Source organism: Perognathus longimembris, chromosome 12 (genome assembly GCF_023159225.1).
Source record: "Perognathus longimembris pacificus isolate PPM17 chromosome 12, ASM2315922v1, whole genome shotgun sequence".
Taxonomy (NCBI): Eukaryota; Metazoa; Chordata; class Mammalia; order Rodentia; family Heteromyidae; genus Perognathus; species Perognathus longimembris.
Genome location: NC_063172.1, coordinates 12,132,642 through 12,158,014, shown reverse-complemented (window position 1 = coordinate 12,158,014; position 25,373 = coordinate 12,132,642). Strand labels below are relative to the sequence as shown.

General features: G+C 41.2%; 1 protein-coding gene across 1 annotated transcript; it reads left to right on the top strand.

The window, feature by feature from the left end:
* Nucleotides 1-9,773: 9,773 nt before the first annotated feature.
* On the top strand, nucleotides 9,774-25,373 carry Sqle (squalene epoxidase). Its single transcript, XM_048358381.1, has 11 exons — nucleotides 9,774-10,316; nucleotides 14,063-14,312; nucleotides 15,163-15,343; nucleotides 16,512-16,608; nucleotides 18,337-18,450; nucleotides 18,535-18,706; nucleotides 20,424-20,519; nucleotides 21,844-21,986; nucleotides 22,833-22,929; nucleotides 24,157-24,244; nucleotides 24,881-25,373. Exons 1-11 carry the CDS (start codon nucleotides 10,029-10,031, stop codon nucleotides 25,077-25,079), a joined length of 1,725 nt encoding a protein of 574 aa, XP_048214338.1. The 5' UTR covers nucleotides 9,774-10,028; the 3' UTR covers nucleotides 25,080-25,373.

Below are 25,373 nucleotides of genomic sequence, written 5' to 3'. Positions count from 1 at the left end.
GATCTGATAACTGAGACCGCATCATCTGTTCTGTGGGAGTCTTAAGCATTAGGGGTGGTCTGTCCACCTCTCATTTGTTCCTACCAAGTGCAAAAAGTAGAGGGATAGGGAGCTCAGGACTCCTTTCAACTCGTAGTTGGGGCTCAACATATATTGTGTGAAGATTATGTAGAGATAGATATTAGGCATGTGGAACCAGACAGGGCCAACTGTGGCTGCTGTGAAGGGTGTAGCTGATGAGGAATCTGGTGACAGGATTATTTCATCTTTCAAGATTTTGGTACTGATGAAAACAGTTGTATCTTTCTTGTGGCTGTTGGTCCTTGAGCTTGAACTCATGGCCTGGGCGCTGTCCCTCAGCCTGTTTGTGCTCAAGGCTAACACTCTACCACTTGCGCCAGAGCACCACTTCCGGCTGTTTCTGAGTAGTTCATTGGAGATGAGTCTCACGGCCTTCCTGCCCACGCTGACTTCCAACCCTTCGCCTCCTGAGTAGGATAGTAGGTGTGAGCAAGCTACTGGCGCCTTGCTCAATTTTATCTTTGTATGTCATTAAAACTAAAGCAGAAACTAACAATAAAGGTAATGAAGTACTGTGGGGTTGTTTTTTTTTTCCTTTTAAAAGAGGAAACGTTAGGTATCATTGATTTCTATGTGATTCTCATCTATGCGTTTTTCTATTTTATACAGCATTTCCCCAATTCAATTATAATATCCAAGGGCAAGATTTTACTTTTTCTTTTGGCCATACTGGGGTTTGAATTCAGGAGTTTTTTGCAAAGCAGACATTCTACTACTTGGGCCTTGCTTCCCTTCTCAAATTTTTTTTTTTAAAACACAGACAACTTAGAGTGGGATTAACATTCATTAATTAAATTATGGGTTTATGATTGAGGCTGAAATTCAGAAGCAGCCTTAGTATGGTGTACAGTCATCAATCATGGTCTGTGCAAGTTCACACTGTAAGCTAAGCCCCAGTTCCTCCATCTGTATAGCAAAGATAATAGCTAGCTTGCACGGTTGCTATAGGGATTTTACAAAGCCTTTGGCACAGTGCTTAATCCGTTGCAGAATCTCAATAAATCTTAATGGCATTGTTATTCATTGAAACAATATATATGTTGTTGTTTAGAGACAAGAATCTCGTTAGGTAGCCTAGTCCACCTGGGCTGTCTCAGTTTCTCCAAGTGCTGGGATTACAGGCAGGTATCACCACACCTGCTTCACGTGTTTTTTTAACACAGAAACAGCTTGAGGCAGGAGGACAGCAAGTTCCTGGCCACCTGGATTATATTGTGAGAACCTATCTCAGAAGGAAAATAGAAGTTGCAATATAGCCCCAAACTTATCCTACTTGGAAGACTTTGGTCATTATCAGGAACCCTAAAGGATATAAGGCATTAGAAAGCAGAACTAGGGCTCAGTTGCTCAGTAGTAAACTTTACCTAGAGAAGGCCCTTGCTTTGATCATAACATACATTTAATCACCTTTCCTCCCTCCCTTCCTTATTTCCTCCCACTCTCTCTCTTTGTTTTTTCTTTTCCTTTAGTTCTAGGGGTTGAATTTACAACTTTGTACTTGCTAGGCAGGCCCTTTACCACTTGAACCTTGCTTCCCTAGCTTTGTTTACTCTGGTTATTTTTGAGTTATGCTACTGTTAGGGGGTTCGAGGGAGGAGATTCCATGTCCTTCCAAGAGTCCACCACTCAGGGACAGTCTCAAGCAAAAAGATGGGTTTATCGGGGAAGCATAAAGTGACCTGACCAGCCAGGGACATAGCACAGACTCGGGAGCTGAAACTGTGACAGTGAAAAGCGTACTGACAGGCCAGGGACACAGTGCAGATTCGGGAGCTGCCACCGTGAACCCAAGCAGTCCTCAAATTGGGGTTTATAAAGGTAAAAGCATAGCACAGATGTAGGGGCTTGATGCAGGGGGTAGAGCAAGCAACAAACAAGCAAGCGTGGCACAGATGTAGGAGTTTGACACAGAGGGTAGAGCAAGCAAACAAGTCATTTACAGAAGCAGAATTTTGAGGTCAGGTTGACCAAATCTCCCCCCAACATTTCCTACCATGTTTCCCTAGTCAAGATGGAGTCTGCTCTACAACACTACTACCACTTTTGCCAGGCCAATATGGACAACAACCCTATCTCCACTTCTTGTTATAGTTAGGGTTCAGGGGTACACTGCTTTCCCAGCTATTGGTTGAGATGAAGGCCTCACAAACTCTTCCCAGGCTGGCCTTGAACTTAAATCATCCTATTTTTTGTCTCCTTTTGTACTACAGGCATGAGCCATGGACACCCAGCCTGTATTTTCTATTTATCTTCACAGCACAAATGATGCACCAACGTTGTTAATAAAGAAACCATTCTTATTTATGAATGGTTTCATAATTTCTTTTAATTACAGGAGAGACTCATATATTACTTTTTTTACTCAAGGGACTTCTGTGGGCTTTTTTCCCCCTACAGTGGTATAGGGAGATACAAAGCAATGTGTACACCTGTAGAAGTAGCAGGAAGTGCACTCCTAACTGCTATACACCTTTATACTTCCTAGAACATGCTAACAGAGTCCTTTAAGGTAAATGTGGACTCTTACTGGACCATGTCATCTGAGTTGGGTCTACCAAGTTCCTTCTCCCTCAAGATGTAGAAATTTCCTCACTCGTGATGGGAAGTATGGAAGGTGAATTTGGCCATGGCCCTTTATATATCTGTCTGATAGACAGGTCTCAGCTACTCTCTCACTTTATGACATCCTGATAATAACCTCTCTTGAGTAGCAGAGATCAAGTGATAATGGGACAAGCAAATGTGTAAGGATGGTCTAGTTGTAGGAGACCATAGAGCTTTTCATGGTTTCTTTTTACTACCTCTGGAACTCTACTCTGCTGAGTACTCCCATCTTCAAACTTACTTAAATATCTGAAGAGCAGAGATAATTAGTGAATTAGTGATTAAAATGGGTTAGGTTTGCTCTGTAAAAGTGCAAGCTCTGTGACATTTGACACTATGTGAATGCTGGGATCAATGAGTACTGAATGAGTATCATATGCTTATATATTTTAGGCTGATGTCTAAATACATCTCTTGAGGCACCTATCTCTTGTCTACAGGTTTTCTTGACAATTTCTCTTATTTCTCATCAGACAAAGGAGCAAAATAATCCTATAGATTGCCAATGCAGAACTAGAGACCACTGAGGAGGTAAAATCTCCAGAGCATCACAGATCTCAGAGACGCCAGTCATAGCTCTTTGTGCAGCCTCTTCCTTCATGACATGTTTGTGTGAGAAGCAATACAGGAGCAATAGTTCTTTTATTCTTTTCTTTTTCCATGCAAAAATGAGCTAATGTGGAATGTCAATGCAAGGGTCATTGAAACCAGGTTCTTAGGCTCTGTGCCTCAAGCCCTGGGATTCTATGTCAGATCCAACCACTTGCCTCTATATACCAGATGGAGAAATCACAGTGAAGAGCAGATCAAGGTAATTTATTACATGGCACATGAAAGGAGGGAGCCCATTTTCAGCTATCTTTAGGGCAGAGACTTGAGCTTTAGGTTTAAGTAGACAAAGAACTGGAGCAGAGGGGGAAAGGTATGCACAATTGCTAAACTGTCCTAGCCAAACAACAGCCTGGTTAATAATTATGGAGGAGTTATTATAATTACCATCACTAGTCAGGTAAGGAACTGGAAGGTTCTCTGTCCACGAGAGCAGCTTTCTCCATTCCTTCCTTATAAACATCAATATGTCCTGTTCTTGGCTTCCAAGGTATTTGCAAAGTGAATGGATCAGTGCAAGGACAGATATACATTAGAGGCAGTGATGCTAAACTTTTCTCCTGTTTTTAGTTATTTGTGGCCTCAAATAAGGAGTCCATGCTTTTAGCAAAAGCACTTTAAGTGCTTGTTATAGTTACTGCTACATGTAGTAGTCACAATGAAGGTGAATGAAATATATATTTTGTGAAATATGTTATATATTATTATATATTATATGATTATAATATTGTATATTATAATATATCATAATATATTATTACATTATATTATTATATATTATACATTATTATATATTATGAAATTATATATATATATATACACATATATATATTCCCTTGTGTCTTGCTGCCAAAAATGGTTTTGTTTTGTTTGTCTCCTGGTGCCAGAGTCTTTTGTGGTAACATATTCTTTTCTTTAGTTTTGCTATTGACTTTATAATTTAACATGTTGGAGTCTTCTATTTCTCTTCTTTTTAAAAAATTGTATCAAAATATGGATGCAGGATTTCCTTAATCCTTCAATCTCTCTTAGACAGAAACAATGCCTGAAGCAGGTTCAATTGCAAAGTTTAGAATTCTAGTATTAATTAAAATTCTCTTTCCAATAGGTTATAAAAAATTTCAATATATGCCACTTGTGTAGGGTGATAGGGTACATGAAGACTCCATCCATTGCACATCTCATTGTCTAACAAGCACTGCACTATCTGTACTGTGGTATGGGTCCCCTCGTCACGCTCTGTTATCCTAGAGGACCTATAGACTGCATTTCATAGCATTAGTGCCCAGCTTGTAAAAGCTGCTGTTTGGCTGCTGCTAAAGCTAAAACTATGTAGAGGCCTACTGCTGTTACCACATATTTTGTGGGTGGTGGTGTTGTAGTCCTGGCAAGTGTATCTGCATAACAAAATCAAATGTATCTGGCTTGTATAGTGTGTCTATTGGAACTCTGCATTTAAGTTTTATCAATGGGATTTTGCACTCCTTACATCTTTGCATGGCCTCTCATATCTCATGCCAATTTATTTCTGGTTCCCATCTGTTGTCCTTTTATATAGTGAGTGCCCATATGTTCTTTGAATGTATGTATACTTAAAATATCTTATGGTGTGATTTTAGCATTCTTTCCTTCCCTTTTTATTGGTTATTTTGGAAATATCCATATGTCATCTTTGAGCTTCCCAATTGTTACAGGTGAAAGTATATGTCTGTGGTTATCTGTATCCCTAATTCTAATTCTCTACTTTTATGTTTTATGTGGGTTCATCCATCCGGTTGTTGTATTTGGTTGTTTTCTGAATCATCCTTTTGATTTTGCTGATATGTGTGTTGACTCTGATGCCGTTTTTGTTTTGTTTTGTTTTCTTTTAAGCTTCTTGTCTTTCCAGTATTGGTATGACCACAAGTCTTTGCCATTTACTTTGTAGTCATTATGTGTCCATTTGGGTGAGTGACAGGGCTATGCTGTTTGCCACTGTGGAGTCTGTAAACATATAAGGTTATATCTGTTTTTCACTTCTTTTTTTTTTTTTTTTTTTGGCCAGTCCTGGGCCTTGGACTCAGGGCCTGAGCACTGTCCCTGGCTTCTTCCCGCTCAAGGCTAGCACTCTGCCACTTGAGCCACAGCGCCGCTTCTGGCCGTTTTCTGTATATGTGGTGCTGGGGAATCGAACCTAGGGCCTCGTGTATCCGAGGCAGGCACTCTTGCCACTAGGCCATATCCCCAGCCCCCTGTTTTTCACTTCTGATCATCTGACTGTGAGTACTAAGACTACAAGTTCTGCATGTAATGCAGACCACTGAGCCCTGGCTCAGTAAGGACCATGTTGGTCCATGTCTTAAGGCTTCTGTTGTCCATTTCTATTTCCCATGGGCCATGGGGCTGATATATCTGTAAACCAGGTGTTATGGTGGTTATCCGACTAGGCAAGACCCCATTTCCTGATGTTGGGATGGCTGTATTGTGACTTTTGGAATGAATTCTAGCCAGTGGATCTCTATTTTGTGACTTCTCTACAAAGAGAAGGGAAGCTCCTCTTTAAGGGCCTGGTTGATCAGTTGATCAATCTGGACACCTGCCAACTCTTTCTGGACTCAACCTTATGTATTGAGTCTCTGCCAGTCAAAGGTTTTTGAATCATTTTGTGTCCCATAAGTTAGCCAGCTATAGTTTTCAAAAGTATGTATTTGTTTGATGTGTATGGGAATTTAACTGTATGAAATCATAGTGGAACAAAATTACGCCCGGGGCTCTTTCATTCATATGACCAGGTGCCATGTCTTATGCCATCACGATTTCTAATCTCTGAGGGATTTTTTTTTTTTTGTTGTTGTTGTTCTAGTTCTGGGGCTTGAACTCATAGCCTGGGAGCTGTCCCTGAGTTGTTTTTTTTTGCTCAGGGCTCATGCTTTACTATTTGAGCTACAACTCCATTTCTGGCTCTTTTGGTGCTTAATTGGAGATAAGAGTCTCTCTTACACTTTCCTGCCCAGGCTAGCTTCAAATCAAGAGCCTCAGATCTCAGTCTCTTGAGTAACTAGGACTACAAGCATGAGCCACTGGCTCCTGGCTTTGATTTTTTTTTGGCCAGTCCTGGGCCTTGAACTCAGGGCCTGAGCACTGTCCCTGGCTTCTTTTTGCTTAAGGCTAGCACTCTGCCACTTGAGCCACAGCACCACTTCTGGCCGTTTTCTGTATATGTGGTGCTGGGGAATCGAACCCAGGGCTTCATGTGTACAAGGCAAGCACTCTTGCCACTAGGCCATATCCCCAGCCCCTGGCTTTGATTTTTAATCTTAATTGTGCCTACATTTTGGATAATGTAGCTTCTGGAAAGTAGAGACATAATAAATTGATATTTTAGTGCCTTATTCTGTTCTGCTCCTCATGTGAAGTCCTGTGGCTTTGTCATTTTATACACAGGTTGTAGTATGATATTTAAATAAGGTCTGTGTTGTCTTCAGTAACTAAATAATCCTGTCAGCTTTTTTTTTTTTGCCAGTCCTGGGGCTTGGACTCAGGGCCTGAGCACTGTCCCTGGCTCCTTTTTGCTCAAAGTTAGTACTCTACCACTTGAGCCACAGCGCCACTTCTGGCTTTTCCTATATATGTGGTGCTGAGGAATCGAACCCAGGGCTTCATGTATACAAGATGAGCACTTTACCACTAGGCCATATTCCCAGCCCGTGCTTTCTGTTTAGGCATAGGGATGCCTATTGTCAGGAATCTGTCTGTCACTGTCTTTGGTATATGTCTGCCATTTGAGGACCATTTAAATCCTAAAAATTTACAAGTGATTTATCTTCATTAATTATCCATCAAATTTCTAAGCTCTTCTATTCGTTGCTTTTCTCCTGTCATTACCAGTATCTGTCATAATCATATGTCATAAAATCATTTGTCATACATTGTCTGATGAACATGGGAGATTAATAGGGAATATGCTGTTACTGGACTATTTAGGCTGTGGGCATCTTACAAATTGATACCATTTATCTTTTCACATGAAGGTCATTCTTGGCTTTTAAAAATCTTTAGGTATAGCAAAAACATATCTGGCATATCTACTGTTATGTAGTATTTCTCACATTGTGTAATCTTATGGATAACTTCTGTATAATTTTATGGTATATGTTAATGTTCTGAAGACTTAATGCTAATTTACATTTCATTGTTTTCAGTGTATCTTATTGGCCACCAATTTACATACACACCTGTAAGAGTGTTCTGAGAAATATCTTATTAGCAGGTAAAAAAGAATATTTTGGGCCCAAAGTGATGAGGCTTCGTGTCTAGCTGGTTATAGCTGAGTATAAGCAGCTCATGCCTGTAATTCTACCTTTCAGGAGGTTGAGAGCAGGAGGGTCTCAGTTCAAAGCCAGCCTGAGCAACAAATTCCATGAGATTCCACTTCCAATTAGCTAGCAAAATGCTTGACTGCAGGAATGGGTTAAGCAGAGCACCAAACAATGAGCAAGCAATCTAAGCAAGAGCTCCGAGATCTTGAGGTCAAGCCCTAGTAAGATAAAAATAAAAGCTGAGTAGTGGGAGTCACAATCTAGAGGTCTCTTGATTCTAGTCATCAAATCTTCCTTTTATATCACTACCAATCTTATTTATTAAATTCACTTTTTATCAGGGGCTCTGGTGGCTCACACCTGTAATCCTACCTACTCAAGAAGACTGAGATGTGAAGATCGCAGTTCAAAGCCAGCTAAAGCAGGAAAGTATGTGAGATTCTAATCTCCAACCAGAAGAGGTTCAAAGTGGTAGAGCGCTAGCCTTGAGCTGAAGAACTCAGGGACAGTGCCCAGGCCCAGAGTTCAAGCCCCACAACAGACAAAAAAAAAAAAAAAAAATATATATATATATATATACATACATACATACATGCATTCATGCATAAATACATACATAGGTACATACATGCAAATTCGTTCTTTAGAGAAGACTAAATGCCAAGACTTGTCCAGAGGATCAAAGAAAGTTTATCAAGTCCTTTCCTCAAGGCAATTTTGAGATTAGTGAGATAAGAAGCATACAGTAATCAGTAAAAATATCAAGGATGAAACTATTATGTGACTTGAGGAAGGCCAGTGGAGAAGATGGGGGAGAGGTGACAATTCAGCTAAGGGTTTTGGTGGCAAACAGGCCTTGCAAATAAATCGTAGCCTTTAAAGAAGGCAGCGCTGGTTAAGAATCTGTGTGGGCGAAGACACCAGAGGTCTCAGGGCTGGGAAAACCTTGGGGGAGATCCACCCTGTGGCAAGGATTCCCCAGCACACTGCTTGTTCTGGACGCGACGCAGGCCCCGTCCCCCTCGCTGGAAGACACCTGTGTCGGTGCAGCCGCGCGCGCACGGTCCCCGGGGCACGATCTGGTTTCCCGACAGCACCGGGGCTGAGCCCGGCAGTATCTCCAGCCTGGCTGCCACCCTTCCACCCTTCCTCCCGTCCCCGCCCACAGCCCGCCCAGGGCTCCCAGGCGACTCGGGGGCAGGTCGCGCCCTGGCGGGAACTGGCGGCCCACGGGGCGAGGCCCACGGGGCGAGGCCCACGGGGCGAGGCCCACGGGGCGAGGCCCACGGGGCGAGGCCCACGGGGCGAGGCCCACGGGGCGAGGCCCACGGGGCGAGGCAGGCTCATCCTCGGAACCCGCCACCCCCCCCCCCCCCCCCCGCCTCCTCAGGTAGAACCCGAAGCCCGCCGCGGCCCCGCCCCACGCGGAGCCGGCCGACGCCTTCCCTCAGCCCACTCGGGCAGGGAGCCCACCCCACGCCCCCACCTCACCACGCAACATCGTCCCAGCGCCTCTCCGGGCGACGCCGCCTGGACTGCGCCGCCCGCCATTGGCTGAGCTCCCCATAGCGCCATCTCGGCCTACCGCGCGGAGCGCGTCCTCATTGGCTGGTGGCGGGACGGGAGGGCGGAGCCTGCGCGGGGCGGGACCGCTCCCGGGGTCCCGCCCCCAGGTCCCTCCTTTGGACCGAACCCTCCCCGACCGCTGAAGCGCGCGGGCCCGGGCGGCGAGCGCGGGGCGTGCGGCGGTTACTTTGGTTACGGTGGGAGCGGCGCGCGGGAAGTGTGTGTTGTTGGGGGGGGGGTGCGGCAGCCATGGCTGCCCGCGAGGGATGCTGGTGAGGAGGACGTCCCGCCAAGGGTCTGAGGGAGGCTCCGGATTCCCCCGTTCACCTGCCTGGGAGCCGCGGTGTCGTCCGGCGGGTTCCGGGCCTCCGAGTCCGGGGCTCGCGGAGGCGTCGCCGGGTCGGGGCTCGCTGAGGCGGGGTCCGTAATCCGAAGGCCGAGGCCTTCGCCTGTGGGAGAAAGCCGTCCAGGCGAGGAGTGCCGGGAGTTAGGAGTCCCCGTCACCTGCCGGAGCCCTCGAGCCTCGGGCGAGCCGCGAGGAAAAGGAAGAGAAAAGAAAGACATCCCAGACATCGGAGCAGCCGGGCGCCCGGCCGCCGCCCCGGAGACCGCCCCCAGGGTCCCGCGGCTGCGGGCGCCGCACGTCCTGCACTACTCGGCCCTCAGGTCTATGCTAACTTTTGCGATGTTGAAAACTGGTCTCAGCGGACTTGTCATCCCCTGACACTGTTTAGGGGCGCTCGGCGAGCACCCCGTTTTGATAGTACTTTTTGGGGTGGGGTTAGGGAGGGGGGAGAGGAAATCGCCCAAACCCCATTGGGGTGAAAGATCTCAGCTTTGATCGGTGGCCACCAAAGAAGCCGTTGAACCATGTGGACTTTCCTTGGCATTGCCACTTTCACTTATTTTTATAAGAAATGCGGCGATTTCGTCTCGTTGGCCAACAAGGAGCTCCTGCTGTGCGTGTTGGTGTTCCTGACCCTGGGCCTGGTGCTCTCCTACCGCTATCGCCATCGAAACGGGGGCCTCCTGGGGCGCCAGCGTAGCGGCTCCCAGTTTGCCGTCTTCGATATCCTTTCAGCTTTGCCTCTCATTGGCTTCTTCTGGGCCAAGTCACCCCCTGGGGCAGAAAAGAAAGGGCAGCTGGAGTCCAGGAGGGTAAGGCTGATTGCTGAGGTGGGCAAATGAATGAATGTTGTGATGAGTTTTTAAAATTAGGACTCAAGTTTCATTTTTATTTTTAAAGGGAGAAACGTGACAGTTTAGACACTCCTGTATCAATTTACATTAGTGGAGTTTTTTTGAGCTGGATCATGGCTACTTCTTTGATAGTAGGACCGAGTAAAAAAATAATTTGTTTCATTTAGTGTTGTTTGGTCCTTAGACAAAGGTTGACTATGGATTTGGCTTGGAAAGATGAATGAAATGTTCCATTTTGAAGGAGGACAGAATGACTATTTTTTTGTTGGTGGCAAAGTTTTATTTAAATGCTGGGTGAGGCTTGCCTTTGTAGTTGGGAAGAAAGAAAAAAGTTAAAAAACACCCCACATTTTAAAACCTTGGTCAAAATGTGCTAAGTCTTGCTTCTAGGCCCTGGAACAATGTGAGTCAATACAGTGTTGTCTATTAGCTAAGGAAATAGTTGGGTGTGATAAATCAGAGGCTGGGGTCTTTAAATGGTGTGAAGTTAGGATTCCTGCCCAGGGAATGGAAGAAGCAGGTATCAGTAGATGGGGAACGGGGGCTTTGGGGGGTGAGGGAGGTGGTGGAAGCCACTTCAGTCAGGCCTGTTGTCCAGGAGAGTTTGGACTTTTCCTCAAGAGTACTGGAGAGTTTAAGCATGGAAGTAAGAATCCTTGAACTTTACTTTTTCATAAGAACATCTCAGTTGCTGTGGAGAATGGGTTGTAGGTATGTAGTTATGAAAGCAAGGTTATCAGGCCACCCAGCCCTGAAGTCAGGATATGTGTCCTACAAAGTAATGTAGACTTCTGTATGGACATCATTGTGCATCATTCACAGAGCACACCAACAACGTTTATAGAACAGGGACTTGGTTGAGAATTTTTGCTTTGCCATTTCCAACTGGGAGGCTTTTGGCTCATTGCTTAATTTCTGTAGGAATCAGATACTGTTCTGATGTAGATCAGAATCTTCTATGTTTGGTAAAGATGGTACCACTCTTGTGGGTAGTCAGGGAACTAACAGGCTTAATATTTGCAAAATGCGGGGGGGCAGGGACTTTTAGTGAATAGTAGCAATCAATGATAGTCTAGAATAGTGTACACTTGTTAGGAGCCTTTTGAGTAGTACTAGGTGTTCAGTGGCCTGTTGAGTATGGGTTGGAAAACGAGGAAGAAATATTTAATTCTTAATTTGAAAACCCTGGTACTTGTGTTGGAGGTAACTTCCCTTAGGGTCACTGCATTTGTCCCAGTAGCTGGAATGCTGTTACTATCATCATGATTTCTAGAGAAATATTTTTAGTAGGAAAATTAGGTTGCTAGCAGCAGCACTGGTTCATTTATTGAATGCTTCAGTCTTTGTCTTTACTCTTTAGAAACTAGACAGCTGGTCAGAGAGTGATATATTGAGAACTAACTTCTATTGCATTTCATCTATTGGTCAGTTTGTGAAAGACTTGATTTCTTTCAGAGCTCTCCTCTCACGAACTCTGTGTATGTAATCAAAACATTTTAGGGAGGAAAATTAATAAATGGTTAAGATGATGAAAGAGGTTTATCATACACTGAGCATGGTAACTTAAATATTAGTTGTTTTGAACTTAAAATAAAAGGATGGAAAAATAGACTAGTGTCTTCTCCTTGGACAGAAAAAGGACAAAAGAGCATTTGTGTTATAAGATATATTATAAGAAATGGAAGGGGGGTTGGAGACATGTCTTGGTTTGTGACTCAGTTGGTAGAGCATTAGTTAATGAGCAAAATGAGTCAGGTACTGAGTTTGAGTCCTGTTCTCAGGCCTAAAAAAAAATGGAACGGACAAGCTCCCATTATCATATTATAGAGGGAAAAGTATGCTTGGTGAATACTAGAATTGTAGAGATTCTAAAGGATCTTAGAGGGCTGGAGTGCTCACCTTGCATACATGAAGCCCTGGGTTCAATTCCTCAGCACCACATAAACAAAAGGATGGAAGTGGAGCTGTGGCTCAAGTGGTAGGGTGCTAGCTTTGAGCAAAAAGGAAGCCAGGGACAGTGCTCAGACCCTGAGTCCAAGCCCCAGGGCTGACCAGAAAAAAAGGATCTTAGATTTTATTACACCTCCCCCTCCTTTACTTGAATGTCTTTAAGTGACATTTAGCCTGACCCTGGTCTTTAAGGTTGGAGAAGTCAATGAAAATGGTTCTTTACAATTCCATATCTGATGTGTGTTCAGATTTGTCAACCCATGTACCAACAACACTTATTATGAGATTGAATTACTCATTTAAAAAAAAAGGGCATGCAATGCAATTGTCAGTGGACATAAATCTCTGAAAACAATTTTTCATCTTTTAGGGCCAAAGTAAAAAGTTTTAGCTATCAGTCTAACCAGGGATAGGTTTAATGTCTATCTTTGTTTTGGTGTTGGAGAATTGCAACTAATTAAAAAAGGCTCTTCATAGTGCCAGGATGGGAAAACAGGAAGTACTTCCATGTTAAGAACTAAAGTTGTAAAGTCAAATGCCAAGGGGCAAAGTGAATTATTTTGTTCTTTCATATATTTCTTTAATTAATCCTCACCTAACAGAACTATAGCCAGGACTTTAATTTTTTTGTTCTGTCAAACTGAATTAGATTGATAGATTTTTTTTCCAATTATAATCCAAAAGTAGAGCTAGATTATAATCCAAGCACTGGGAAAACTGAGGCAGAGGGATCTTAATTTCAAGGCCAGTGTGGACTACATAATGAATTGGAGGCCAGACTGAGTTACATAGGGAGAACTTGCAGAAAATTGAACAAATATAGTTGGGGAGCCAGTGATTCAGGCCAGCAGTCCTAGCTATTCAGGAGATTTAAGATAGGAGGTTCACAATTCAAAGTCAGCCTGGACAAGAAAGCCCAGCAAAAATCCAGAAGTGGAGTTGACTCAAATGATAGAGCACCAACCTTGAGGAAAAGCTATGACAGCATCCCAATCCAGCACACACACACATTGAAGCAACAAAAATCAAAACAAAGAAAATGAAGATGAGTATGTTTAGAAATATCTAAAAGGTACCGAATAAGGCAAATGTAAAGTTAATCAGAAGTTGTGTGAGATTTGCATTTGGTAGATGCTCAGTATACATTTGGAGAATTGTTATTGATAGAAATATCTATTTTTTTTTTTTTTTTTTTTTTGGGCCAGTCCTGGGCCTTGGACTCAGGGCCTGAGCACTGTCCCTGGCTTCTTCCCGCTCAAGGCTAGCACTCTGCCACTTGAGCCACAGCGCCGCTTCTGGCCGTTTTCTGTATATGTGGTGCTGGGGAATCGAACCTAGGGCCTCGTGTATCCGAGGCAGGCACTCTTGCCACTAGGCTATATCCCCAGCCCAGAAATATCTATTTGAACACTTAGAGACATTTATTATATTTGACCTGATGTGGATTTTTACAAATATGCATAACAATAGTTTCGAACTAATGTTTGGTTTGAGATGACAAAAAATAAATAATATGTTTGGAAAAAGGAGTGTATAATTTTATTGGGCTATTATACATGTTTAATTGAGCCAGTATTTTAATATTGATTTTATATATGATCAGGATTAAAAAAGTTATCAGGTAATTTGGTTGAATAATGTTTGGGATCTAGCATTTACTCAGTATGCAAGACGCCATTTCTTGAATTTATATGGTCCTAGTATGCTTTAAGGCTAACCAATATGGAAATGTATTTCCCTTTTTTGTTAAACAGTGCAGAAAAGGAATCAGTATGTCAGAAACAACTTCACTAGGAGCTGCTACCTCCATGTCAACATCTCTAAGTGATCCGGAAGTGATCATCGTGGGATCTGGTATCCTCGGTTCTGCTTTGGCAGCTGTCCTCGCCAGAGATGGAAGAAAGGTGACAGTAATTGAGAGAGACCTAAAAGAGCCCGACAGAATTGTTGGAGAACTTCTGCAGCCAGGTGGTTATGAAGCCCTTAAAGAACTTGGTCTCGGAGGTAGGTTCATAGATTTTCAGGCTTTAGGTGGATAAGCAAGTACAACAGCCGCTTCTGTCTTTTCTCCTGTCTGGCTTGGCTTCTAACCATGATCCTCATCTCAGTCTCCTAAAGTAACTAGGATTCTAGATGTGATCCACCGAACCTGGCGAGCAAGTACTGTTCTCTTCAGGCTGTTCTATAATTAGTATAATTAGTATTTTCTTCCCATTTTGATTTCTAAAATTTGTTATCCTTTTGCCAATTTGCTTGAAAATAAGGAGAATGTAAGGTTTTAGTAGTAGTATTGGAGATAGGAAGTAGACTGAATGAGATAGAATGAAATGTCTCAAAAATTGCCATACCAACTCTGGTTCTTATTGGCTTAACTAGCTTTAACCTAAGAAATGCAACTTTCTTTGTTAGTTTCTTATATGCTGTTAGGATTAAATGCCTTTCTATACATAGAGCATTCAGTATAGTTCCTGACATGTATTGTGTTTGTTCGTTTGTGGAAGGGACTAAAAAGGAGAACAACATAGCTAGAAAGTAGTGGACAATGGAGAAAGAGTGACATGGGATAAAGGTTAGAGATTAAGGTAGACAGGAGCCAGATCATGCAGGGCTCCATAGGCAGTGGAGCTGGAGGGATGTATGTGTAATGTGATTTGGATTTCTTTTGTTGATGTTGGTGCTGGTGCTTGAACTGTTGTCTTCCAGGAACATTAAATTTCTGATATAGTTATAGTGTTCAATTCTCCAAATGGTCTCATAGCTTGAAAGAAGAAACTCATTTTGAATGTTTCTGTGTTTTGGGATCTCTAAAACCAATGACTAAACTTGATTATTTTTGAACTGAATCATTTTGCAGATACAGTGGATGGTTTTGATGCCCAGGAGGTCAATGGCTACATAATTCATAATCAGGAAATGGAATCGGAGGTTCAGATTCCCTATCCTCTGTCAGAAGACAAGCAAGTGCAGTGTGGGAAAGCTTTCCATCATGGAAAATTTGTCATGAGTCTCCGGAAGGCAGCGATGGCAGAGCCCAAGTAAGACAACAAGAATTAAATCTGGCCTTTGTACAAATCAGGCTTTATAATTTTTGATAAATATTTGGGGCATAGTCTAGAATATAGGTACACTAAAATAAACCATATAGTAGAAGAAATACTTGTATTGCCTTTGTTAAGAATATCATATAGAGATTTTTTTTCCTTTGTCAGAACTATAAAGAATTTTCCTTTGGTTAAATTTTATGTGCTTTTATTTTGTTGGACTGTAGAGGACTTGCATGTTATAAATGAAGCATAGTATTTAGGGATTTGTTTGTGGTTATGATTTATTAACAATCAGAGTAGAGGATTACAAGAAGTTCCTATCCTCACTGAGGACCTAGCCCAACAGGACTAGCTTCTTTTCATTAAGAAAGTTTTAAACATGAGAACACTCCTGATTGAAGAAGTGAGTAGACTTAACTTAAGTTTGAAGGGACTTGATAATCAATTATAGGAGAATATGTTCATTCTACAAAGACAAGAAATGCATCCCCTGGGAAAAAAGTAAAAGTTACCTATAATCTTTCTGGCTGGACATAACTTAAAAAGAACTGCAGTTCTTTGCCCATTCTATGTATGAATTTGTATGAGCATGTAAAGTTTCTCTGCATGCTTTTAGTGAATTCAGATACAAATCTACTTTGTACGTGAATGTATGTATGTGTGTGGACATGTATGTATGATCTATCAAATTCCATTCCATTCCTCTCATTCCATCCCCCTCCCCTTCCCTTCCCTTTCTTCCCCTCCCTTCCCCTCCCCTCCCCTTCTTCCCCTTCTCCTCCCCCCTCCCTTTCTCCCTTTTTTCCATTCAACCATCTTACCTATCTTCTACCCTTACCAGAGCTTGAACACGGGGCCTTGAGCTCTCACTTGCTGCCAGTTGGTGATCTACCACTTAAGCCACACCTCTAGTCCTAATATACTTTTAAAATCATTGCATTGGTAATAGGTATTCCATGTTGTTGGTAAATTACTAAGTAAAAACCACACAAGCTTGCTAGTAGTCATTTTGTCATTCTAGACCATTCCCCAAGCATGTGTGTGCATATACATGTGTGCAGGTAAATGAGTAAACTGGAGTTAGAGAATAAGGAATTTACTTATCAGTGAAATTGCTCAGGTGTGCTGCAATAGGCATTTACTTCTGCTTATCCTTCAGTGCCAGGTTTATTGAAGGTGTTGTGCTGCAGCTACTGGAAGAAGATGACACTGTGTTGGGCGTTCAGTACAAAGATAAAGAGACTGGAGAGATCAAGGTGAGACTTAGCAAATGTTAGATTTACCTCCTCTTTGTTTTTGGCAGTGCTAGGGCTTCAGCTTGGGGTCTTGCATTTGCTAGACAGGCTCTACCATGAATCATGCTTATAGTTTTTGTTTTTACTTTCGTTATATTTCTGATAAGGTCTTAGCAGTTTTGCCTGGGGTTCAGCCTCAGCTGATCCTTCTACCTAAAGCCTCCTGAGTAGCCACCAATTCCAGACTATTTATTGAGATGGCATGTGTTAACCTTTTTCCCTGGCTGGCCTAGAATCGCCATCCAAACAATCCCTGCCTCTTGAGTAGCTGGTATTACAGGTGTGAGCTACCCTACCCAAACTCACAAATTTTTCATGTTCTGAAAGTTCCATGTAAACAAGATGAGTTGTGAATTACAATAGATTATTCTTTAGGGCATATCAGGATGCTATAAAAACTTGAAAAACAAAGCTAATTTATCAACAGTCATTAAAAGCTATAACAAGAAATACACATCAGCAGAGAAGCAAAGAGGAATAGTAATAGGGAAAAAGGAGCCAACATAAAACATAATTAGGGTAAAGTGAGCAGTTTAAACCAGGCATATTTTTAATTTTTAATGACTAAACCCTTTTTTTTTTTTTTTTTGGCCAGTCCTGGGGCTTGGCCTCAGGGCCTGAGCACTGTCCCTGGCTTATTTTTGCTCAAGGCTAGCTCTCTGCCACTTGAGCCACAGCGCCACTTCTGGCCATTTTCTGTATATGTGGTGCTGGGGAATTGAACCTAGGGCCTCGTGTATCCGAGGCAAGCACTCTTGCCACTAGGCCATATCCCCAGCCCCATTAAACCCTTTTTTATTTAAATAAAGTATTCATATTGTGGTGAAAAAATTATTATTATAAACAGATTATTGGCAAAAGTAGGAGAATCTTGATGAATTAAATGGCCAAAAAAATTTCTAATATATGTTCATATTAGCACAACAGAGAAAAAGGGCTGAAGGGCCTCTTGGTTGGAATTGTACTTTTGCTAAGTTTCCTCTGTAGTGCATGCTTTTCTTGGTGTTATGTCTATTAGACTGGGAACTCAGTGCCTGGGCACTGTACATAAGCTTTTTTGCTCAAGGCTAGCGCTATATCTTTTTGGCTTTTTGGAGGTTTATTGGAGATAAGGGTCTCATGAACTCATATCCTGGGCTGGCTTCCAATCACAGTCTTCAGATCTCAGCCTCCTGAATAGCTGGGATTACAGGCATGAGCCACTGGTGTGTGGCTTGGGAGTAGAGTTTTGATGAAGGAGCTCTAAACAGCATTCATCCATAAGGACTTCGATTATTTTATACCCACACAGTACTCTTAACTGCCCTCAGTGGTTTTACCTAATAATATTACATTTAGTATGTATACTGTTACATATTTAAGTAATATTTAAAGCCACGCCTGAATGGTGTGTTTATACATGCATCATATGCATGTGAGTACTAGGGTTTGAACTCAGACCTCATGCTCTACTGTAGCTTTTTCTATCAGGACTGGTGCTCCACCACTTAAACCACACCTCCCCTTGGGAGGTTTTTTCCTGGAGATAGGAGGCTCACAGTCTTTGAATCATGATCCTCAGATCTCAGCCTCCTGAGTAGTTAGGATTACAGGTGTGAGCCATTGGTGCCTGGCCCTTGCATGGAGCTGTGTTATTAGAAATAACTGTCTGATTTCTGTCTAGCTGTGTGTTTGCTGTTTCTGTTGCAGGAACTCCATGCTCCATTGACTGTTGTTGCAGATGGACTTTTCTCCAAGTTCAGGAAGAACCTGGTCTCCAATAAAGTTTTTGTTTCATCTCATTTTGTTGGCTTGCTTATGAAGGTACTGTATTTTTCTACAATCCTACACGCATTATAATTACTTGACATTTGAAAATTAGTAAACTATTTTTTTATGTTCTTTTAGAATGCACCACAGTTTAAAGCCAATTATGCTGAACTCGTTTTAGCTAATCCAAGTCCAGTTCTCATCTACCAGATTTCACCTGAAGAAACTCGAGTCCTTGTTGACATTCGTGGAGAAATGCCAAGGAATTTAAGAGAATACATGGTTGAACACATATACCCACAAATGCCTGGTAAGAAATAGAATCTTTTTCCCATGGTAATCCAAAATCAGAAAGCAGACCTCACAAAAGATTTTCTCTCCCTCTCCAGTTTTCTTCCTTAAAATAGATCAGAGGTTAGCTTCTCAGGTAAAAAATGCCTCCTGCCAGCCAAGTAAGCTGGTGCTAAGTGATTTAAACTAGTACATTAACAAAACAAACTGCAAATATACATAAACAGTTTCTGGTCTGAGGACATTGCTTAATTGGTAGGCACCTGTCTAGCAAGCTTAAGGCCCTGTGTTCAAGGAAAAAAAATTAAAAGTAGTTGCAGTGTGCTTTTGTTAGTAGTTGAGATTTAATTTTCATAATAATTATTAAAATATATGATATTTTTAAGGTAGTCTAGACAGCAGTCTAAAGCCTTTTTTTTTTTTTGTTTCTGGTGGTACTGGGGTTAGAAATCAGGATCTTGTTGCTAGACAGGTACTCTGTTACTAGAGCCACACCTCCAGTCCTTTTTGTTCTCCTTTGTGACATAGCATTTTGTTTTTTGCCTAGGCTGGTGTGGACCATGATGCTCAGGTGTATGCTTCCCATTGTAGCTGAGATGTTAGGAACATTGTACCCTGTTTTTTCTGTTAAGATGAGTTCTTGTGAACTTGCTTTGCCTGTATTAGCCTAGAACAAATGTCCTCCTGATTTTAGCTAGCATGATAGGTTGACACTCCTCGGAGCATTGGTTGAGATGAGGGTTGGCCTTTACAGAGCAGTTAGTTAGGATTATAGGCCTGAGCTGTGGGTGCCCAACAGTGAATTCTTGAAAGACCTTTTCTGTTTAACTGTTTTGTGGTTGGTTTCCATTGTAATGGTACTACTGTTCATTGCATGTTTGCTACATAGATGGTAGGCAGTGGTAGGCATTATCATCATTCCAATAAGTGATGATCTAGCTTCTCTAAGGATAAACTACCTTGTGTCATCTCATGTAAATTTGCTTCTTCTACTATCTAATTATATATATACATCTAATCTAATTATTTAATTATATAATTATATATACATCTATTTATATAGTACATTAATTTTCTTTTAGATTTTTGTAGTCATTCTTTAGCAGGAATACCTGCTAAATGAATAATTTGATTAGTAAAATAGCCAGGCACTCACTGGTGGCTCATGCCTGTAATCCTGGCTACTCAGGAGTCCGAGATCTGAGGATCACAGGTTGAAGCCAGGCAGGAAAGATGGTGAGACTCTTACCTTCAATTAACTACCTAAAAACCAAAAGTGGCGCTGTGGCTTGACGTGGTAGAGTGCTAACCTTGAGCAAAAACATTCAGGGACAATGCTCATCCCTTGAGTTAAAGCACAAGTGACCAAAAATAAATTTTTTGTGCCAGTCCTGGGGCTTGGACTCAGGGCCTGAGCACTGTTCCTGGCTTCATTTTGCTCAAGGCTAGCACTCTACCACTTGAGCCACAGCACCACTTCTGTTTTTTTCCTCTATATGTGGTGCTGAGGCATCGAACCCTGGGCTTCATGTATGTGAGGCAAGCACTCTACCACTAGTCCATATCCCCAGCCCAATAGTTCTTGTTTTATCAGCAAGATATATATGTAGCAACCAGAATAGATAAATCATGGGTTTTTGTTTATACTTTGATGTATAGTAGCTGTTGGTTTATATTTGATAGTTTGAAAGTGAAATGTTGTAAACCATTTATTGGATGGATGGGATTTATTGCAGATCATCTGAAAGAATCATTTCTGGAGGCCACTCAGAATTCCCGTATGAAGTCCATGCCAGCAAGCTTCCTTCCTCCTTCACCAGTGAACAAACGAGGTATTATTTGTTGGACTCATTTTATAAAGGCATCCAAAATGCCATCTAAATTGACTAGATTTACAGGTTGGGAACTTGTAAGGCAGAGAATTGGTTATTAATTTTATATTTACTTATTACTTACTATTGACCCTGTAGGTCACTGAGGATACAACAATTGAAAGTCAGTTCTGGATCTAGAGAAAGCAGTTTTCTGGTTAGGGATGTAAGGCATTTCAGTGGTAGTGCCAAAGCCTAGTAGCACGGTGTCACTGTGAAGGATGCACACGGGAGGGTGAGCTGTGAGGCGGAATGGGCAATAGGGGAGAACATGGCTCCTACAGTAAAGCCAGCGCTGGGGCCTGGAGGATTAGGTCTACTCCCGTTAGGTGGACAGTAAAGTAAAGGTCTTAGAGTCAGTTGTCATCTCAACAAAAAAATCCAATAGCCATTGACAGCCATTTTCTCTTTTCTTACCACACCAATCCTCTGACTACCACTAATTTTTTCTCTCCAGATTTACTTATTTGGGATTTTTTTTTTTTTTTTTTTTTTTTGCCATTCCTGGGCCTTGGACTCAGGGACTGAGCATTGTCCCTGGCTTCCTTTTGCTCAAGGCTAGCCTAGCACTCTGCCACTTGAGCCACAATGCCACTTCTGGCCATTTTCCATATATGTGGTACTGGGGAATTGAACCCAGAGCTTCATGTATATGAGGCAAGCTCTCTTGCCACTAGGCCATATTCCTAGCCCGATTTTTTTTTTTTAACAAATGGAATCATACAATATGTGATTTTTGGTAACTAGCTTTTCACCTAGCAGGATGCTTTTTGTTTATTTGGTATGGTTTTATTTTGCTTTTCAAATGTCTATTTTGTCTTCTACTTGAACTACTAAGTGGCTGGACTGGTACCCTATGGGTTGTCCACAATGAATATGACTGAAATGACAAAAACATCTAGATAGTATTTTTTTTCCTCTTGTAGCAGGTTTCTTATTTTATACCTGGATGCTTGTAGGTTTCTTTTTATTTTTTTCATATTTTAATTCAAGAAAGGCTTTATAAATGGATTGATCTAGTTGGATTTCATGTTAGATTTGCCTGTGAATTTCATGAGGTCAGAGACCCTATACTTGTTCTTATCTTCTTATGCCTAGCACAGTGTTAGATGCCACAGTAAATATTGACTGAATCAGCTCTTGAACTTTTTTATTGGAATGAATTCTAGTCGTGGTTTGTTTGCTTGTATTGACAATCTTTGTATTTTCTTGCTCACATCAGTTGTGTTAACAGTAAACGTGCATTGTTCCTGGATGCTATAATTTTAATGATCTCTCTTCTCAGGTGTTGTTCTTTTGGGGGATGCATACAATTTGAGGCATCCTATTACTGGTGGAGGAATGACTGTTGCTTTTAAAGATGTAAAACTATGGGGAACACTGCTAAAGTCTATTCCTGACCTTTATGATGATGCTGCTATTTTCCAGGTAAGATATTTTTGACAAAAATGTCTCATATAGATTGCATTCTAGGGGCCAAGAAGAATGGGGCTCTGATGGGCAAACCATACTTGGGAGCATGTGCTTTACAACGGCACCTACACAGTCTTGGTCAGGCCTACAGAACCTGAATTGCAAACTGAGTCTTAACAGTGTTCCTGCATTTTTCTGTTTGAATATTTTTTTTTACTTTAAAAAAATTTAAGTTTTTAATTGGTATTATAAAGGTGATATACAAAGAGGTTACAGTTACATAAAGGTACATAAAGAGTACATTTCTTTGTGGACGGTGTCATCCCTTCCCTTTCCCTCCTATCCACGCCTGAGTAGGTCATTTTCAACATACAGTGCCTAGTGAGTACCATTGCTGCATTTGTTCACTCTTTGTCCTTCCCTTTCTGTGACCTCCCCTCCCCCTAACCTTCCCAAAGATGGATAAAGGAACAAATGAAACAAAACAAAAAACCCCACCAAAAACAGTAACAAAGAAAAGACATTTCCTGGAGTTCATTTCTATACACATTATTTTTATGATCCAGATGCACAGAGGCATTGTGTCTTTGTTCGTCTCCTAAGAGCATCCTCCTTTATGTGTTTTCATATTATGCAACACTAGATTGCCATGGGCCTCTTTGCTCAGACTGGTTGTAACATTAAAGTTAGCGTTAGTCATGTAACCCAGTACTGTGAAAGTGCTTTCTTTTGTAAGAGATAAATGTAATGGTCTATTGCTTGCTGATCATCTCCAGTAAATACCAGTGTGATGGGCACATAAAACATCAGCTTATGCTTTTACTCTCTTACTATATAATAAGTTATGTTTTTCATTTTTAGGCCAAAAAATCATTCTACTGGTCAAGAAAAAGTTCTCATTCCTTTGTTGTGAATGTCCTCGCTGGTGCTCTTTATGAGTTGTTTTCTGACCCAAATGGTAAGTTTCAGATATTTATTTTTGTGAATATTGCTCAGTTTCAGATTTTTAGCACAGAAAACTGGAACTTTATTACAAAAGTTAGTCCAGAATTTGATATTGGTTTTTTTTAACTTTTAGTTCCTAATCATCTTATGTCTACCATTTCTTCTGGAATACTGTTGCCTTTCCTTAGACAGTGTTAATACAGTGCCTCGTTAATGTAGTCATTAGTGTTTATTTCTCTGGTCTAGACTAGATCATGCATATCCTCACATAAGATTGTGATGGAAGGTGTCTACAGCCAAGTGTGGAAAGGTGGTAGGCTCTTTCACTTCTTTGATACTAGTTTCAATTTCATGTTAAGGTAGTATTTTATGAAATAAACATGAACTTCATGAACTAAGTAACTTGCTTGTGCCAGTGGCTCTAGTCTGTAAATCATTGCTCATCGTTAGTCAGAAGGCTGAGATCTAGAGGATTATGGTTTGAACACAGCCTGAGCAGAAAAGCCTGTGAGACTCCCATCTCCACTTAGCCCATACAAGGCAGAGCTGTAGGTGAAGCTCAAGTGGTAGAGTGCTAGCCCTGAGTACACAAGCTTAGCAAGCTCGAGGCCCTGAGTTCAAGCTTGATACTAGGAAACATTAAAAAAAAACAAAACCCAAGTTTGTAGTTTCTGTCCTGTTAAAATGTACAAGTAGCAGAGAATATTTACCCTTTATTCATTAAAATATTCTCGTGTTTTGTTTATTGTACTGAGGTAATAGTTTATATACAGGTTGGACATTCCAAATCAATAAAATTTGAAATCTGAAATTCCCCAGCTTTTTTTTTTTTTTGGCACGTGGGGGGTAGTCCTGGGGCTTGAATTCGGGCTTCCTTTGCTGCTGTCCTTCTTGGGCTGGCTTTGAGCTGCAATTCTCAGATGTTAGCCTCCTAGGTAGCTAGCTAGAATTACAGCTGTGAACCCTAGTGCCCAGCTAAATAACTTGTAAACAACTTTCAACATCTTACATGTTAGCAGTTACTTACTTATAGAAACAAATCAATTGATATTTCTACCCATAATATAATGAAATTTAAAATTTGAAATGCATCCTGGTGGTTGAAATTCTAGGAGTAGATATTTTAAAATCTGTCACGTTTGTTATTTGGTACATTATCATTATATATTTGGACATATTAAGAATCTAACATAAACGCATGAATATTCTGGATGAGAATAATTTATAAATTTTATTTTAGATACCATGCACCAACTACGAAAAGCCTGTTTTCTTTATTTCAAACTTGGTGGAGAGTGTGTTGCTGGACCTGTTGGGCTGCTTTCTGTGTAAGTTGCTTTGCTGGTATTGGGAAGCCAGTCAGTTCTTCCTCTTTGTCTTTTAGTATCCCAATCAGAAGTGGCTCAGGGAAGAGAAAAAGGCATCAGTTAGCAGGAAGCAGCATTGACTCAAAGATGCAGGAGCTGACAACTAAAACCCTAGAGTAAAACTGAAGCGTTGTTTTTACCTTTGGGGTTACCTACATGGTCTGCTCTGTGAGAAATCTGAATTAAAAAATTTGACTGATACATAGGGACTCATGAAAGTCCGCTTTGACAGTGTAGACATCTACTATTCTTAGAAAGTCTGCAAAGTCATATTCTGTGAGTTATTTGTCATGCATCCATATGCCAATACTGACTTTTTTTTGGAAAAGCCTAGGGTCTTTCATAGGTCAGGTCACTGAGTATTTCAGCCTGGGATTTCAATATTAGAGAAAGAAAACAACTCTGAATCATTATTTCTGAGAGAGTGAAATTACTGGCTTCTCTAAAGGAGATTTAAGTTTTTAGATGTTGGTTTTGTTGGTTTTATTTAATTCTTGAAAAATGTATATTGTGTGTAATTAAGCTTTACAGATGACACATAATTGGGACCCTTGATGAGCTCATTTTAATTTCTGGGTTTTATTTTTTCGATTACAGATTATCTCCTAAACCTCTAGTTTTAATTGGACACTTTTTTGCTGTTGCGATCTATGCCATCTATTTTTGCTTTAAATCAGAACCTTGGATTACAAAGCCTCGAGCCCTTTTCAGTAGTTGTATGGTATGGTACAAAGCATGTTCTGTAATATTTCCCCTCATCTACTCAGAAATAAAGTATGTGGTTCATGAATCTTAAAGGGGACCCGGACTGACCAGCTCCTATGAGACTTGAAAGAGGATGTACACTTCACAAATGGAAACTCTTGGACCAAGATTGGGATCACTTGTTTTTTGAAGTTGTTTTGTGTATAAGCATGTAAATATATGCCTTAATTTACAATTTAAAATGAAGGGTAAAATAAGCTAGATATTTAAAGGAAATGATTGTTACCTTAAATTAGTGCTAACACTGAGGAACTGAAGTGTTTCTGATTTCAGAATTTCGGGTGAGTCCTTGGGACATGCAAATAAAATAAAGAGTGAACTCTTA

Excerpts from the sequence above, each read along its gene's own strand:
- Sqle (XM_048358381.1), top strand. The coding sequence starts at position 10,029 with ATGTGGACTTTCCTTGGCATTGCCACTTTCACTTATTTTTATAAGAAA. Across the intron at positions 15,344-16,511 it reads GCAGCGATGGCAGAGCCCAA|TGCCAGGTTTATTGAAGGTG; the intron begins GTAAGACAACAA and ends CTTATCCTTCAG. Across the intron at positions 16,609-18,336 it reads AAGAGACTGGAGAGATCAAG|GAACTCCATGCTCCATTGAC; the intron begins GTGAGACTTAGC and ends TTTCTGTTGCAG.